Source organism: Ambystoma mexicanum, chromosome 2q (assembly GCF_040938575.1).
Source record: "Ambystoma mexicanum isolate Mex_15411 chromosome 2q, UKY_AmexF1_1, whole genome shotgun sequence".
NCBI lineage: Eukaryota > Metazoa > Chordata > Amphibia > Caudata > Ambystomatidae > Ambystoma > Ambystoma mexicanum.
In genome coordinates, this window is record NC_090924.1 from 117685904 (window position 1) to 117704886 (window position 18983).

Below are 18983 nucleotides of genomic sequence, written 5' to 3' on the forward strand. Positions count from 1 at the left end.
GGACTGTTAGCAGACCTCTGGGATAAAATAAAACACATGGTTTTTGGCTTCTTAGGGCCATATCACTTCCCATCCTCATCACCCCTCAACTCCCCAGAGTCTCAGAAGACACGTCCACAGGCTCCCCGTTAAAGAAAGAATAATCTTCAAAACCCTTGCTCTGACTCACAAGTGCTTCCACAACCTAGCCCCCCTTACCTTGCCCAAAGGTTCTCCAAACCCCCTGCTTCCAGGCCTTCTAGATCTGCATATTCCAACACATTAATTGTCCACAGAACACGCAGAGCGTGCGCTGGGGGTTCTAGCTTCCCTACCTTGGCTGCCACCACCTGGAACGCCATTCCACCCTACATCAGGCAAATTGACTCTCATGCTGCATTTCGCAAGGCCATAAAAACCAGCCTGTTTGTGTAACTTGCCTGTTCCTGCAGTCACTCTCTGTGTGACTAAGTATCTATATATGTAACCATGTACCGTATCTATGAATGTATATGCTGGGCGGCTTCACTGTAACCCTTAAGTAGGCCTTCTTATTCTCCATGTCCACAGTGCCTCGATGCCCGTGGGCTGTAGTGCGCTCTACAAATACAAATAAATAAAGGCATTGAGCTTCCCTTATATCTTTGGGCAGTCTCTAGTCCAACCTGTGGCTACACCCCTATTGGGATTCCTCATTGTTTGTCGCATTATTCCCATCCCTTTTTGTTCACCATTGAGATCTGTTTTTTCTTCCTGTTCCGCCGTTCTGAATTACCTTACCTATTCTTCATTCCTGCTGTGTGCATTTACCTGCCCCCTTACATCAGCACAGCCACCCAAAACCTACTTGTGTGCCCTGCGCAACATATGACAATTTCTTTTACAAATGGCCGGAAGTGAAACTGGTGAAAGGTACTAAAAGCAGTGACATTATGCAGTCCTTAAAGTTGGTCTTCAGAATGGATGGCTACCCCATTGAAATAGAAAGCGACATCTGCCCTCAATTCTGTAGCGCAGAAATATCAGAGTGCACTAAAAGGAAGGGGCTAAAGTGGAAATACATGTCCAATTATCATCCTGAAACTAACAAGCTAGTTGAAAGATTTAATAGGGTAATAGTGTGGAGGATTGAGCAGGCACTGAGAAATAACAATAATGTTAAGGAAGCTGTTAAGAAACTGATTTTGGGTGTGAAGTCTACCCCCAATGTAGAAGCAGGAATCTTACTGTTACACCTTATGTGGGGAACAGATCTCAATTCCAGGCTCAATCCGGGATGGGTGAATTCCTGGTTGGGTAGTAGGGAGCCTCCACTAAGTGGCAGGAGGGGAAAGGTGGTGCATAAGGTTGGTGTGTGTTTTGCCCATTTATAAGAACTGTTTTGAAGCATGTGTGAGTGTTTTAATGACATCTGTGAATTCCTTAACCAAAGTTCTACCATGAGACAGGAGTTACCCCTTTCTAAAAGGGAGCAGCTCTAGGATTTGATTAGTTGGTGGTTCTGAAGGGCAGCTTGGAATGTTTACCAGGATTCTAAACTGCCTTTCATTCAAGATGTGTACAGAGCATGTTACAGCAAACAAGAGCTCCAGGTGTAACCAAGTAAAATCAGTTTACAGGAAGAGGACAGAGGAAGAAATCCCAAGAAGAGAATTAACTTAATTGATTGAAAATCCGTCAAGAGACTCTGAGCTAAGTGTATAGAATGTTTCAAGTCATTTTTAATGAGAATAAGTCATTTCAACTTAGGAAATGTTAATAAATTGTAGAGGCTGATGTAAATCATTGTCAGAGCTGTAAATAGTTTTAAAAGTGTTATTGAGTGCATGTTTTGGAGTTTTGGCAATCAGGGCAGCAGGTAACTCGGAAGAGACCGAGTGCATGTGCCTGTTACCTGCATCTCTGCCGAGTTAATGTGCGCGCGAGCTGCGAGGCTGGGAGCTAGTCGAAAAAAGAACCTGCGCACGTTCTTCAACATGGTAACATAGCACTACAGTTGACTTGTTAATACTAGCAATTTCTTTGCAAGTGCGTGGCAGTGCAGAGTCCGGCAGCTTCTGAAGAGAAGCATTCCTGAAGCAAGACGAAGATCAGAGAAGCGTGAGTGCGCGAGGTGACAAGGCAAGTTTAAAAGAAGTTGTTATGAGTGCAACAGTGCAGTGAGTCACATCAAGAGGTAATTAGGAATTTAACGCACGACAGCGCTGAGGAACAGAAATTAAATATATAAACGCAAGGCAGTGACAGAGTGGCAATCAAAAATCATATCTAATACACTAAGAAAGAGAGCAAAGAAGAAAGAAAAGAAAAAATAGAAAGAAAAGAGAAAGAGGGAAGAGAAGGGAGAGAGAAGAAAAAAGGGAAAAAAAAAAAAAGAAAAAACAATTCCCACTCCGCAATATCATCCATACCTTAGGTATTTCTTCTTTGCTCTCTTTTTTAATGTATTGGTTTGGTGTTGGTCTACGTGGAGTCTTGTGTCTATGTATGTCTTCTGATAGGAGGGGTGGTTATATTTTTTTGAGACTGTTGTTGTTTACATACACTGAAAGTGATTTAGTGTGGCTAAGGGGGATGTGTTGGATTGTAATGTTTGCTTTGCATTGTATACTTATTGGAATGTAGTTAAACAATGTGTTTATGCTTCTGCTAAAATCTAAAAAACCCTTGTATTATATTGATGTGATTTGTATTTGTTGACATGCTAATAAATAGATGTTTTAAAAAAAAAGAAAATCGTATCTAAAGACTTCACGACTAATTACAAGGTCTAGCGGAGATAAATCGTATCTAAGGACTAGCAGAGATACCAGGAGCTAGGGCTTAAGACACAAAAAGAAACCATAAGTAAACCGTAGCAGTGAAAGCCAGAAGATAAATTAGTCTAGTTAAGGACCTACTGAAGGACATTGCCATAATTAGAAAAGAAAACATACACTGTGAACTAATGCAAAACTGGTAGTAAAAACCTGCAGAATAAGGAAATAAGGCAAAGAGGAGTAGAAAATCTTAAGTGGAGACAGGCACAACAAAATATCAGTACGGGAAGTTGAATTTTAAAACTAAGAGAACTAAGAGCGAATGCACTGGAGAGACATCCAAGAATTCTTTCTGCTGCATCTTTCTTAGGAGTAAGAACCAAGGAGAGAGAGAGATCTCCTATCTACACTAAGAAGATAAGTGAAGGATTCAGTGATGCCTTCGAGCTGTTAGAGGAGGCAGACAGGTAATCTAAAGGGAGTGACTTAAGTCAGATAAGAGGGAATAGAAAGAGGTAGTAAGAAACTAATACCTTCTTGCATTTGGTTTACAGGTCAGCCGCTTTCAACAGAATAGTCGCAAGCAGTGTCCTGTCATTTATTATTGTGTCCACTTCCCCTTTCCCCCCGGGGTTGTCTGTTTGGCAAAAGTAAAACAAAACTTGTTGAGTAGATGTTTCAGAGGTGTCTGTGGGGTTCATCTTCAGCGTTCTCGGGATCTAATGCTGGGACTTGATACTAAGGAAGTCTGGGAAAGGCATTAACCAAGCACAGGGTAGAAAACAGATATCGTGATTGGGGAATCTCTGGTCACATTCTGGAGTTGTTCCCTGATTAATGGGTTAGAGTGAGGAAGGGGGTATTACTGTCAAGGGTGATTCCATGTTTTCAGGATCTACAAAGATTTTTGAAGTCCTAATCAAAGAGGTGAGGCTGGATGAGAGGACTATCTGGAACCACTCTAGGCTAGCTAACTACAGGGTTGATGAGAGAGTGCCTGTATGCACGATTTGGTGGACCATGCAGGACATTGGTGAAGCTGGGGTGATGAAGCGAGGTCCCTAGCCACTGCCCCACCACCCACTACTTTCTTGTTGCCCTGGGATAGGTAGGGTCTAACATCTCCTGGGCGGTGGGTGTCTATAACTTGTACTAGGAATGCTATGTGTCCAGTCAAGGGAAATCCGTACCTTGTACTGGGTGAGGTATAGCATCCCCTTCTTCGGTCCCTTGAGTTCTTCTGGAAGAGATGTTTCTTGTTCTGAGGTGGAGGTCTGTTCTTCGAGGTAAAGTTGCACATTGCAGAAATGGCCCAGGACTCTGAAAAGAAAGAGGAGACTTTCACTCAAGTGTAGTCAATAAACAGAAGAGGATCCCTTGCACTCATTAAGTACCCGTGAGGGTGACTGTTCACACATTTTCTATAAAGAGGGACAGCTAGTAGCAGTAGGCAGGAGTACTGACCGTTTTTAAAGGGGCAGGAAATGCAATAATAGACTCAAGCATGATCACAGGCAGGAATACAATGATCTGGATAGTACATGAAACAACACTGAAGAGTTAATATGGTTCACACCCAATTGGTAGTATTCTCCATCATTAAACTTATAGCAGGGGATACTGATAACTTTGCTGTAGGTAGTAAAGCTTTGCATCCAAGCACTTGATATTGAAATTTAAGGAGAGAGAAGCAACATCACATTGTTCAGATGTTAGCCTATGTAAAACGTGTAACTCATGCTAATCCTAAATTTGCACTTCTCAGGACATGCACCCTTGCAAGGTCAGGTGACTAGCAGAGGTTAGTGGTTTAGGAAGCTTGATGTATGGGCCCAAGGGCTGACACGGTTGATCTCAGTAAGGACATGGAAGTCTAGGCAGATAAGGGGGACATAGAAGAAGACTTAAGGTGGAGTTTGATGGATGTCAAAAGCCTAGATACACGGGTAGTATAGCTCAGTGGCAACACGCTCCCTTCAATCCTGAGTCCGCACTTAGAAACCTCTGGTTTTAAGCGCATTATAAAAAACACGATTAGAAGATAAGGGGAACCAGTAGTTATTAAGAAGGAGCTTTCTGCCCTTTTGCACTCTGTCTCCGGAACAAGCTAACAATGCAGATAATACTGGTCCTCCCCATCCTATACTTCAAGGAGCACCTAAAGAACATACTCTTCAATAAATATCTCGCCAATTCTTGATCACACCACTCAACCTGACTTCTGTCCCCCTCAGAGCTTTTCACCTAGCTGTGTTACCCTTACCCATCCCAGTCCCTTTGCTAATTGTAACCCCCTGGGTGCTTCTTTCAAGTAAAGCACTCTGTTGCTTCCCAACCAAGTTTGTGCTTTATAAATTCCAAACACACATACTACATACATACATACATACATACATACATAAAATGTTTTAATGACTTCCCTCTAGCCAGCGATTTGTCTTCTTTAAATCTCCTCTTCTATTCTGAGAATGAAGTTGCAGTAAGTTTGTATCTGCTAAAAGGCCAGGAGGCCCCATATCATTCAGGAAATCCACTTATTGAGCCTGTTGTAATGTGTTAATCACTTGCAATGTACACTGCTCAGTCAGCTTTTTCATTCCAATACACATGTCTGTCATTACCCCTTAGATTCAGCAAGATCGATTATCGGGAAAGGGGGCCAGTCATTTGGTGATGCCGGCAGTGGTCACAGAATACAAATAAAAGTTGTGCAACTATGGTTCCCTGCCCCGTCCCCTTCTACCTCCGCATCAGCTGCACCCAAACCCCCACTCCCGAGAGACTATACTCACCCCCCACAATGCAAACACCATGCTTTCTTTTTCTCCACTGTACCCCACACTCCAGTGTTTACAACAGTACTATTAAGACAGACGAGAACACAACAAAAGAAAATGCAGCATTTAAATGACCGCCATTTGTTGGTCATTGTCCCCCACAGTATGCAGCTTTAAGGAGCCTCGCACTTCCAATCACCCACCATTCCCACCTCTTAAGGGACACGGCTGGGACTATAGCCACACACCCCTGCCCGTTACCTGTACGTGTGCATCTATTTCATGTATGGATGGACGGTGTCACTTCCAGTAGGTGATATTTCTTCTATTGACATATGATTTTCCTTGGCTCTTTACAGAACTCAACATAATTTATCTGTGTTATGTCCAATAATTTCATAAAGCTATTCATTCATTCACTTTGTCATATGTTATAGCGCCTTTCACCATAATTATGGTCCCAACGCGCTTTTGGTTGAATGCCCTCGAAAGGATCAGTGTCCAAAAAGAAACTTGGGAGAATTTGGGTTGTGTTATCATCCATGTGTGCATTTCAGCCATTAAAGTTATGCAAGGATGGCCAAGACCCTGTTAGTCAACCATGTCTAAATGGAGTATGTATGGGCACAGCGGAGGTATACTATGGACTAAAGGGGGGATTGTGTGTTTAAGGAGAGAGAGTTATGTGGGAAGCTACAGTTCGAATTTTTATCTTTAAAAGTTGCTTCATTCTTATGGCAGAGGTGATGTGCAATAGTGTTTGTATTATACGCGAGTGCAGGGTGTGCGGAAGTGAGCCTATGCCTTCCGCTAGGTTGCGAAGGTGCGATGTGCGAGAGGAAAAAAGAGTTAGCTGTACAAACAACAATGTCTACTTCCTGGGTTTCAACTATGTAGATGGAGCAGTGATACGTTTCACAGGCGATCAAAGTACTAGATGAATGCATAATACCTTACACAATCAGGCTAGATGTGAGATATGGCTGACCAACACAAATGAGCTAAATAATTAGCTAAAAACAAGGTAAGGCTTGTTTACACATCAAGGCTATCATGATATGATATCTGTGTGTGTGTATATATATATATATATATATATATATGCAAACAAAAAAACTTGAGGGGTGGCAGGGGCGCTACTGTGGGTCCCAGCTGCAGTGAGCTCAAACAATTCTCAGCAATCTTCAGGGAGGCTGACTGGATGCAGGTGTGCAGGGTTGAATCCCTCTGGTATGTACCAGGGAGTGGCAGCCGGGAATTCTCGTAACTGAAGTGTAGACGTAGCCAGGATCCAACTCTCCCCCAGTTTCAATGTGTCAGGTACTGTCAGGTTGGAGTGACATATTCTTTTACATACAGTATCATATACTCATTTACATTGGGTCAGGGGAGACACATATTTAGTATAGAAAGGTTTTGGGAAGTTATTATGGGTTATATTTTAAAACAGCCAATTTTGCCCTTAACCTTCATTGCAGTCTATGGAAAATGCCCCAAGCCAAGATGGAGGTTCTCAGGCTAAATTCTAATTGGCTGGAGATTGTTTCTAGAGAGGACAGTGAACATTCTAAACTGCCTTTCATCGTCTTTGCCCAGCTGAGAGGTCGTGTGCTATGCTGCTCCTGCTTAACTTGTTCTGGGGTGTCAAGTTTCAAGCAGTCGAGCGGCATCTTTGAAAATATAACAGGAGTCGTGTATGGAGTTTGGTGGAGACACAGGACAGGAGTGAGAAATTTCCAATTTTCTGAAAAAAGAAGTTTTCAAGATTCAATCACAAGATAAGTGACTTTCCTTGTTTTGATGAACTTTGTAAAAAAGTTATATTAATTTAAAAGGATTGAAATCGCAAACCTGTATCTAAAAACTTAAGCGCGTACGTTTGTTTTCTTTCCTACGTATCAATTCAAACTAGAGCGTGATTTTTTCCGTTACCTTGAGCCTGCGCGTGTGACTCTGCGCGTGAGAGTGAAGCGTGAGCGTGAACTTTTGACTCGCGTTTACTGTTCATATACGCGAGGGTTTTGCTACGTGAGTTCGCGTGTGTATTTTATTATGCGTTTCGAATCTGCGCATGCGCAAGAACAAATCTATGTGGAGCTTCCGCGCGAGCTCTCAGAAGTGTCACGTGATAAAATAAAAGCGTGTGTGCTTTTTTCCCGCGATTTGGTTTTTGCGCGTGTGCGTATTTTTTCGTGGGTTGGACTTTAGCACGAGTGTCTTTAACTCGCGTCTTGGACTTTAGCGCGTGTGCGTCTTACCCGCTATTTGGATTTTCAGCGCGTGTGCGTATTTCCCGCGACTTGGAGTAAAGCGCTTGTGTTTTTTCCCGCGGTTTGGTTTTTTCAGCGCGTGTGCGTATTTCCCGCGACTTTGAGTAAACCGCATGTGTTTTTTCCCGCGGTTTGGATTTTCAGCGGGTGTGCGTATTTCCCGCGACTTTGAGTAAAGCGCGTGTGTTTTTTCCCACGGTTTGGATTTTTAGCGCGTGTGCTGGATTTTTCCACGTGAAGATTTCATCGCAAGTTTTAAATTCGTTCCAGAGTAAAAGACACTCTAAAAAGAAAATATAAAAATAAATACAAGAACTTAAACTTCCTTAAACTTATTTAAAGAACTTTAGACTTTGTTCAAGAATCTTGAGGTTGAGAAGACGAACTACAAAGTTAAATATTACATTCATGGACCTGCTGAGAAGGCTGAATGATCTTTAAGATTCTGGTCAACAAGTAAGGAAGTCTTGTCTGCTTATCACTTCTCTGGGCATACTGAAGAGAAGTACCAGGTATGGTTTTTTGACTATTTTGGTAAAGGATATAGAGTTTTAAGGTTAGTATAGTAACCCATTGAGTAATGAGGTGTATTACATGTTTATGTTTTTAACTACAGGTGAAGAACCAGCGAGTTGATAGCTTCCAGCCTGGTGTTTGTTAATTTGTCCCTTCCCCCTTTCCTCTGGAAGTGAGGTAAACTGAGCGGTTATATATATTATCAGCTCAGAGTGCCACATTTTGGGTGGATTGTCGGGGGTTCAGCAGCTTCCGCAGACACCAGGATCTCAGCCTGACACAATGTTAGCCCTCAGTGGGGAGGGGGAGGGGGTTACCATCAGTATGGCACTCCAAGGTTAGGCAAGAGTAGCCCAGGTGCAGCCCCTCTGGAGCCCCAGTCTACAGTTAGATGTGCAAACAAAAACTTGAGGGGTGGCAGGGGTGGTGTGCAAGAGGAAAAAAGAGCTGTCCAAACAACAATGTCTACTTCCTGGGTTCCAACTATGTAGATGGAGCAGTGCTATGTTTCACATGCGATCTAAATGCTAGATGAATGCATAATACCTTACACAATCAGGCCAGATGTTAGATATGGCTGACCAACACAAATGAGCTAAAAACAAGGTAAGGCTTGTTTACACATCAAGGCTATTATGATATGATATCTGTGTGTGTACATATATGTACACCCTTCCTTCTTTGGACCTAGCGCAGTAGTGTTGAGGACTCATGGTTAAGTTGTTCTTACCCTCTCCACCCTGACACATGCCTTATAGCAGGGAGCTTAACTAAACTTATTTTTGGTCTGATTTAAACTATCGTTACACTGAGCGCAGTTTGGATTCACAATTCTAGTGCCAACCTTGTATTTTTTGTAACCTGTACAGACACTGTGGACCACATCAGGACCATGCCAGTATCCCGGTGGTAATTCCGCCGGGATACTGCCAATGAAAATAGTGTTACTGCTACTCGGGCCGGCACAATTTGAGCCAGATCACGAGTAGTGGTAAGGCTGTAATTCCAGCTTTTTTTTAAAGAGTCCATATGACTTTCGGAGCGATTGCAATTGCGCTGAAAACGGCAGAAAACGGGCGGAAACCTGGATTTCTACCTTCAGCATTTTGCCCAACTCGAGATTGGACGGCCCCTAAATGCGGCGGTAATAGCGTTTAAGGGCTACCACCCAACTCGTAATGAGGCCCAGTGTCTGCAGCCTTCCATGTGTAATTGCAGCAGGCACAGATCAGTGCCGAGAACAGGAATCTGTGACTGGTTGACAATGAGCGTTATGTCGGAGATAGTCTGCAAGATAGCTCAGCTTGGTGTGCTTGGTGTGCCACTGGAGTATAACCCACATGAGCCAGGTTCAAATCCCCAGTAGGGAAGAAGTTGTCCATCACTGCTGTCCTGGAACCGTGCTCCAGGTTAAATAAAGTAAGGGAACGATCACTGATTTCCCAAAAAAGAAAGGGAACGTCGTGCCCTTTCGTTCCCTCCCACTTTGACCTCTGGATGCCGGAGAGTTCACTCTAAACGTGACTAAACCATCAATAAGACTAACATCCACTTACAACATAATACATAAACAAGGCACTGCCATTATATAGAGACCATTCCCTTCTAAAATAAGTTAGCTCATTCAATTAATCTGCAAAAAGGAGGAATTAAGATTCAGCAAGAAGTTAAAGGTCTCAAGAGTGTTTTTCTAGGCTGACTATCCACTGCTTGCTCTCGGTGACAAGTGACCAATGTGTAATCTGGGTTTTAAATGCACCACTCTGGATGATACATTGAGGTCTACTTCACTCATTTGCCCAATGATATGTGCTGAGAATTGGAGCAAAGCTATCTGACTGGTTGGGGGCTCAGCGAGGATATTTGTTGCTTTCCTTTTTTGCCAGCCCTCTTTGGCAACTTTGAAATAGGAGGTGCAATACCTGGACTGCTGCAACCTTTCAAAATGTGCTGTTGGATGATGATGAGGAATTGTGTGAGGTACTTTCCCAGAGTTTCGGGAAATCTGGATATCCGCCCACACCTGCGGTATGTTTATTTTTGCTCTGCTTACTCTTGTCACTAAGCTACTACAAGCAGGCTATAGTGCAGAAATATCACTACTGCATTACCGCCCATCCCAAAATATTGCAAACCCCATTCATGCAACTTGACATCCCCTCTCTATGTCATTAGATACCTGCCTACATGTCAAAATCAAGACTTCTACATTCGCATGACTTTTATCCGTGAACATATAGCCCACCCCATGCTTACCTTTCTTCTGCGCTTGTATTGGTTCTGGAGAACTGGTACCTGTGCACCTCCATCGCCCCCCCGTTTCTTGATCTCCCTTTGCTGCTGGATCTGATATTACTGATCCAGTCGGCGCCCAGATGAGATAGGCCGAGGTCAGAATGTGGGGGACAGCCAGGTCTTAGAAACAGCCCATTGTGAGGTCAGCAGGGATGTCACACAGACAGAGGTGGGCCCCGGTCTGGCAATGACAATGGGGAGACACCATCCATTCATGAGAACTGTTGCCTTGAGGGGATCTTTAAATGGAAGCAGGCTGGCCTGCAGAAACATGTAGAGGTGTCTCAAAAGGCTGATGCAGACTTAGGGACAGTGGGGGTACAGTTAGGATCAGTCACAGGTCCAATGCAGCCAGTGTTCTTTCTCTATAACTTCCCCTGTGGTTGTTTCATGTATTGCCCATTTTCTATTGAAAATGTTTCACTGGTATTGCCTTAAATTCTTTTAGGAATTTGAATGCACCTATCACACTCCTGCATCTTGTGTCATTCTCTTCCTACCCTTGCCATGAAAGACGTTTGTCTCGGATCTCTGTGATCACTAAGACCACACATAATTGCGACGGCCGAAAATGCCGTCTTTTTTTCTTTATTAATCCTTCTTTGCACCACATAGATATGCGGGGGGAGATCCCCGCAGGCCCCCATATTACTATAATATCCCATAACCCCCCACATATATATGTGGTGTAAGGGGGGTATAAAAAAAAGTCGCCATTTTCGGCCGTCGCAATTCTCAGGTCGACATTTTTGTACGATTCCCTTGTCTCTTGTGGTATGTTAGATTCTTTAAGGAATTTAAATGTAACCCATAACACTCCTTCTATGTCTGTTTCATATTTTCCCTATCGTTTCTGTGAAAAAATCTTGTTTTTAGTGTCGTGTAAAAGTCTTTTAGGGATTTGAATGTGCTTATTACACTTCCTCCACCCCTTCGTTCTTCAGCTATATACTTGTGCCTACCCTGTTTATGTCCTTTGTGCAGCCCACTGATGTGAGATGTTGTCATTTGACCCCTCGGCTGGTCTGCTGAACCCTTGTGAGTTAGATCTCTGTTGACTGTTGGTGTGGAATCTCTTCTGCTCTACCAGAAGCAAGACCACACTAAGCAACACAGGTTCGATCCCGGTCCCCGCTTAGAAACCTCTGGGTATTTAAGCGAGTTATAAATATGCAACTAAGACAAAAAAAAATAATTACGCAACTGACAAACAAAAAACAATTCCTGCAACAGCGCCTCGATGCCCGCGGGCTGTGTGAGCGCTTTAAGAATGCAAAATAAATAAAATTAAATAATAAAGAACCTGTTTAATCCTTATATATAAAGCTGAATGTGTGTATGTTTGTCCGGCTATACAAAGCCACACCGTTGAAGCCACATCTACCAATTTTTGCATGGATTATTCTTTTGTCTGGGGCAAGATTGTAGTCTATGTTTGGATGCAAAAATCTTATATGGGAAAAAACACAGATTTATTTATCGTGCAACTGCAAATATGGGAAATTGCAAGGTTACAGCTTACTTAGGTTCATATAAAAGAAGAGAGCACCATCAATTAATCTTTTTTGGACACTATCTCAAATGTGCTGAAGCCACTGAGTGACTGAAACATGGTGCACAAAACATGAACATCACTTGGTAAAGCTCCATCTGATGCAAAGCGAAAATCAATATCAAGAGCTTCGGAAACATAACAACAAACAGCAGCACGACTTGCCGACCAGAGGACAAGGGCAACTTTCTCCAGGGAAAATGAGATGTCAGAGCAAACTGAAGCAAGACTTGCTGACATGAGGACAAGACCACATCCTCCAGGACACATGAGACACCAGAGCAAACTGAAGCAAGCCTTGCCGACAAGAGGACAAGACCACATTCTCCAGGGCACATAAGACACTGGAGCAAACTGAAGTAAGACTTTCCAACAAGAGGACAAGAGCAACATCCTCCAGGTCACATGAAACACCACTCGATCAGGACACGGGCAACGCCGGGTACCTCAGCTAGTATTGAATATTTGTTAATTGAGTTGTTTTTTTACTAATCTAGCATGTTGCCAGTGGACTGTCAAATTGATTTCTATCTAATTCAGGTCATGGAGGGATCAATCTGTCGCTTGTAATGGCAGTTGTCCACACAGGTGGGATTGGTGACAGTCTGAAGGTAGGTTGCAAGGCCCAGTCCCATTTTACAGGGGAAGTGGCTCTGCTAGCAGACTATTTATGGGGCATTGGCTTCTTCAAAGAGAGTAGTAGGGTGGAATCTAAATGCAAATGCAACATTTAATGCGTAACATGAGTGATTCCTGTGGGCGCAAGGGTTGGAATGTTATCAGAGGGGCTGCTGGGGCTGCTTTCGTGCATATCCAGTGGGTTATCCCTGCAACGTCGCTCCTCTCTGCATACCTTATCCTATGATGGGCTAAGGAATCAAATAAACTACCTTTTTTACATGTCTTGGCACATAATCATTCCTAAGCCACATCTTCTTAAAATAAGGTTTTCAGGGCTCTTTGGAGGACGTGTAGTCTTGGCAAGGCCCTGATGCAAGGATCTATGGTTCCATGTCCAACGGTTGACTTCCAAGTGTGATTCTACCTATCTTGAGTCTCCCAAAGTCCACCATCCTATGTTTAGTCATTTTAATGGCCTACTGCAATAGACAACATCCAAATGTCAGCTTTTTTCAAAATCGACCATGTTTCCATTATTGCCGTAAAGCTTTCTTGAATAGAGAGTTCAGCTTCTTCCATCTTCCAGACTCTCCTCTCTCTTCTTATTTACCTCTCTTCTTGGGCCAATGATTCTTTTTTTACTAAACCCAACCATAACCCTGCCTCCTAACTATGACCGTATTTCTAAAATATGTTGACCTCTGGTTGAGGAAAGATTTTAGTAGGATGACTTTTGAGTCAATTAAGCTTTAGTAGTCAAACAATGGGTATTTTCTCATTGGGAAGTGCAATCATTTTGGGACCAGGTCCAGGCATTTCAGAAGTGGAGACCAACTACTTTCGCGGCTTTTAATCAATGTTTCCTTCGGTTGCATATGAATTGGCATGAAGGTGTGTCATTGCTTGAATGGTGGCACTGTTTGGGGGCTGGAACAACGTGCAGTGCCTTGCTCTAGGAGTTGGATGTGCGGTGACCAAGGGGCCAGATATCGCCAACTCCACATGATGCATGGCTCAGGGGTGGCGTACCCCATTTGAGAGCCTGGCAAGGACCTTTCACAAGGGCCGAGTTGTTACCAGAGCATGCTCTCATGATAGGGTCCCATGAGCCCCGCACCAAGACCAGCTTCTTTGTGGTCATCGAGACTTGCAAACTCAGAAGCCCCATCCCATTCTACTGTAATGTGAAGGTTTAGGCAAATTAGGAATAAAATACTCAGGGACCGCAGACTGCCAGAGAATCCCTCGCATCCCCACACACTCTGAAAAACCAGCATGGTGGACCGACGCTAAGACAGCTCTGTCTCCCAAACCAATCATGAGTCTTCACACCTTACTTAACCTCATAGCACTACCTGGGAGCAAGGTTAAGTAAGTATAAAATACAAAGAGAGGGAACTGGCAGGCAGGGAGTCTGGATTGAGCCAGGACAAGTAAAGGACTATGCTAGATGCAAGGAAGAGAGTGCTTTGAAGGTGACTAGCAGAGAGGACAGGAGGTGACTGGGAGAGACGAATGTGGTGGTATGAATGAAACAAACTTCGAGGAGGCGCAGGTCATCTTAATTCAGCGGAAAGGCCCTGCCACAATACAGCAGCCATCATTTTTCTTTTGCCACTGTCCTCCCTCAAATCTCCTCCCATCTCCCATGGTGATCTTGCAAACCCACTAATGCATAGAGTTGCATTCAACAAATGGTACAATATAAGCAATAGAGAGAACCAACATTACACGTCCATCCCCACAAAAAGGAAAACAAAGAAAAGAAAAAAAAAGGAAAGGTACGACCAGAATACAACATGTAAACTAACTCTAAAAAAGGAAAAAACAAAATACAAGATGGGAACTAATTGTATCTGCATACTTCCACAACACTCCCATCAATCATTTCCCCCCAGCCAAAAGTCATGGAGATACTGTGGCAAACGACCCCCTGAACACTGCCCTGGCATGGACTCTCCAGCTCTAGGTACTGTGCCCACTGCAATCACCCCCGACCAATCTCTCCATGCCACAACTCCTCAGCACATGCCTTCCACACCAATCGGTGCTTGTTACTTTCAGGTCCTGTTTTGGGAAAATCTCTCTGCTTGATTACCCTATCCAGACTCCAAATTCCACCATGCTTTACTCATATGACATTCAGAAGTACTTCAATCATTTGCACCGGTTCACTAAACTTAGATAAACCTTCTATGCCCTTTATCCCTCTTTTACACTGGACTATGTCCCCCTCAGGAACTCTCAGTTTATTCCTGATAGAATGCTATTTATCAAAATGGGTTTTATATTTGGCCTATGCCTTCAACATATTCCACCATATCTAGGTCAATTTTACCCTATGCAGGAGCCTGCAACAATGTGCAACAATGTGTTTCTCTGACTGTCGTTTGCTAAAGCATGGGAAATGAGCTGGCTGCTATACCCTTTTATATGGGACGCTTGGCTAGGACAATGCCCGATTTAGCGCTGAACTAAGCACAATAGATTTTGCCACTAACGGTACCGGATGCACCTGGCTTCACACTCTATGTATCATGAGATAAACAGACCACACAATAACAGATAATAACTACACGGGCTTTCACAATAACGCTCTCTGGCATTTTATATTCATTTCGCAAAACAGAATAAAATAAACGGATAGAAAGCATCAGCGTTGCATCTCATAGCATGTGCCAGAAATAGGAAGACAAGTCTAAATACAGCTTAGCAAAAATGCAGTTTTCATAATCTGTTAGAGCATTTATATCCATAGTACAATGGCATCAACTTTCTTAATTTCCTCACCGATACGGTGATTTCGCCTTTGCGCCCGGTGAAACTGGTTTCTCTTTTAGTAAACCTGGCAGAGCACAAGCATTTTTATATGCAACAGTTGAGTGCCACTTCGTCTGCATGGCCAGCAGCGAGATGTCTTCTACGAAGCCAGCGGTCTCTCTCCCACTGTCAGCTGCCTCCGGCTCCCTCCTTTCTGCTCTGCCTCCAGGTCCTGTCCCAGACTGCAGTCTCACAGCTCACAGCCAGCCAGCATTCAAACTCGTTAATTTTTCTCCTCTCTTCCTTCTTCTTCTACCCAATCTTTCTCTCGCCAACCACCTTCTTTCCTCCACCGACACTTTTAAGCTCTCTTTTCTTCCGTCACACTGCCTATATTTTCATAAAGAAAGCATATGGTTTCACCACCCAACTTTGTGCATCCTGCCGTGAGGCTATCAATCAATGAAACACCTCTCCTTTCAGCCAAGACCCCAGTAATTGTCCAAAGCCCTTTCTGCTTCTCAACAATGATCCTTATACAGCCCTCTTTCCCCAGCCCTGATGAAATATGCTACATTCTTTGTGTTTTCTGTCCGTTTAAACAAAGGCGCTGTTTCTGCTAGTGCACATTCTGCTGTTTCATTGCGCTCTGAGCTCCACTTCCCCAAGCACACTTAAAATGTTCAAGTTTATTTTCTAAGCCACATCGCAGTGTGAAAGTATCTGCAGCCCTAGCTTCAAGCTGGGCTATGGCTTAAGCAAACCCCAGTCTAATTACTATTAGCCACTAGTATTAGTTTTGTCAAGGTTAGTCATTAATTGGTTAGTATTTAGTAATAATAATTGTTAGCAGCCTACACTATACTGTGCTGAGCTAACTCCCAAATCATGCCTCACATCAGCACTAAGTCACACACCTAGCACATTAGCACCATTTGTGCATGGTGCACATTACCCCTATTGAACTCAGAGGCTCTGTTAAATAGTGCACGGTTGAAATTCATGGAATAATTATCCCTGCATCATCTCCCCTTGTTTCTGTAAAGACCTGAATAAACAATAGTGTCTACAGAAACATGAATCCTAGCTACACCACATTACCCATTTGATCCTCTGACACAATATGAGACTTAATAATCAGCAGTACCTGTCCATAGAATCGACCATTCACAATGTTCATGTCATTAAACCTGTGAGTATGTGTTTTGCACATGTTTTTTGAAAATATGTTTGGGTTTTTCTTTTGAATCTTAATTCAACAATAAACCGTTAATTAATATATGAGTGTATGTGGTATCCAGTCCTTTTCTTTTACAAATAAAAAGAAAAACATAAAATAATGGAAATGGGCAATATTTATCCATACAGTCAATAGATGGCAAGAGATAAATGGCAATACATGTTCATCCCTAGGAACAAGTGTCATTGAATGCCAATACCTAGGAATAAATTGTTCATATTTCAACCATTGTTCATGAGACAAAGATAGACAGAGATTAGAGAAGTGGTTAGAGAAGTGATAGAAAGTAAGAACTCCTTTAGACCGGTAGTGGCATATCCATCACAAGGCCTAATGCTGGTCCCAGCAGTTTTGCAAAATGCGCCTGTTTGCCGGATAGGCTTGTGTCCATGCCACGAATCGTCTCACAACATGGATGCAGGTTTCCATCCCCTATGTCCGGGGTCCCTCCTTTACGCCCGCCAGTTCCTCCATCTTTTCCCCCCTTTCCGGTCCCGTGGACTCTGGCCCCGCGGACTCCTCCAGGGGTCTCCTCTGTCGACACCCGGCTTGATGGTGTGGTGAGGGAAACGAGTTGGCAATCTAAACCAGAAGAGAAACAGACAGGTTAATTATCAATCAAAATAATATATCTTTTTTTTAACTCCCCTTTCAAATACCTGGAAAGCAAACATTAGTATCATATGAATTTCTAATTACAATCCTTATACCTAGAAAGAAATACTAGCATCATACATTTCCTACATTTTGTTTTATTTGTATACAACTTTATTCACACCTTTATACACCACACTCTACACACCTACTTACTCCGATGAATTATTTTAATTCCTGGTGTGAGCCAATTTTGTGTGGGTCTCCCTTCATTTATGCTGTCAAATAGTTTCCTTGACATCACGGTTGCCTGCGCGCCTGTGTCCACCATCGCAAAAACATTAATTTCTTTTCAATGGTAACAGGGGCATAAAACCTGTCTTCATATTCTTCAAGTATACACAGGAGGTCTGAATGGTTGCTAATCTCAGGACTTACTTTCTTTATGCCTGCCTGGCTTCTTGCTAAGCAAAGGGGCATATGAAATTACATTTTACCCCCCTTTCTGCTCATCTCTTTTTCAATTTCTATTTCTAATTTTCTGCTCTGAGGATTCATTTGGATCTTTGCCACTGATTGCCCCCTTCTATATCGGAACCACCTGTGTTCTCACCCCATTTATCTGCATTGTCCACATCATTTGGATCTCTTTAACTTACCTCCACTCTGGAGCATAATTGTTTTGTATTTCCATTAGCACTGCGTGGCAGAACATCAGCAGCTTGTGTGTGAAGCCTACCTGTTTCTTGTACCCTACCTGTCAGTTCTGCCTCACGGAACATCTTTGGCTCCAAATATTCCTCAGGGACTTCTCCATATCTTTATTTTGCAATCATTTTAATTCTGTGAAGATATGATCACTGTTAGAATTGTCAGGCAACGAGACCCTTTGATTTAGTTTTATATTCTCACCTACTATTTTATTCATTTCATGTTGCTTGTTCTTTTTAAATTGTCTTCTGGCCAGTTGTTCTTTGGGTTATTTCTGTGTATTTCTGTTTTCCCCTTTCACATCCTCACACACATGAATGGTGAGTGACCTGAAACACCTTTGTACGAGTGCGATATAAATAAAATATCATATATTATATATCATATAACTCTAAATTGAACCATAATCCTTTCCTGTGTGTGTTTCTATTCCCTATGTCATTTTTATTCACTTGGCCTCTTGGTTTTAAATCGCTAGGCGGCAATTCGGTTTGCTCATTTGATGGTAGATCATTGTCATTTGTGCTTTCATTATGGGAAGCCTGGCTGAGTAGAAATGTATTAGTGTTCTGTGCAATGTCACTCTTGTGTCACTCTGCACTCTCACTCAGCTGCTGCTTCTGCACTGTCCACAGTTTTCCTATCAGTTTAGACAATATTTGTACCTGTGCCTCTAAGCACTGGAATCTGTACATATCCCTAGACTCATCCCTCTGTGCTCTAGGGCGGTACTGGTTGAATTCAAATTGATAAGGCCTGTTTTGGCTCCTTTTAGGAAACTGATTTCTATTTGTTTCTCCCCTGAATTCCCGGGACACAGGGTGTGGGGAACGTGGGGTGACCATCCTCTGTCCATGGTCTACCTGTGGAGAGGACAGAACACACGGACGAGGGCCATAGGTTACATTT

The 18983-nt window shown here is 43.0% G+C and overlaps 1 protein-coding gene across 2 annotated transcripts in view; it reads right to left on the minus strand.

The window, feature by feature from the left end:
- LOC138569218 (WW domain-binding protein 2-like) overlaps positions 1-18983 on the minus strand; it is a 282553-nt gene that overhangs the window by 172332 nt on the left and 91238 nt on the right. The window contains exons 1-2 of one of the 2 annotated variants that reach the window (XM_069647003.1): positions 10558-10682; positions 3929-4058 (exon numbers count right to left, since the gene is read on the minus strand). In XM_069647003.1, the coding sequence (XP_069503104.1) occupies positions 3929-4058; positions 10558-10610 (183 nt within the window). In that variant the 5' untranslated portion in view covers positions 10611-10682. Of the gene's footprint in view, positions 1-3928; positions 4059-10557; positions 10683-18983 lie in introns of those variants that run through there. The other variant, XM_069647002.1, reaches the window with a different exon arrangement.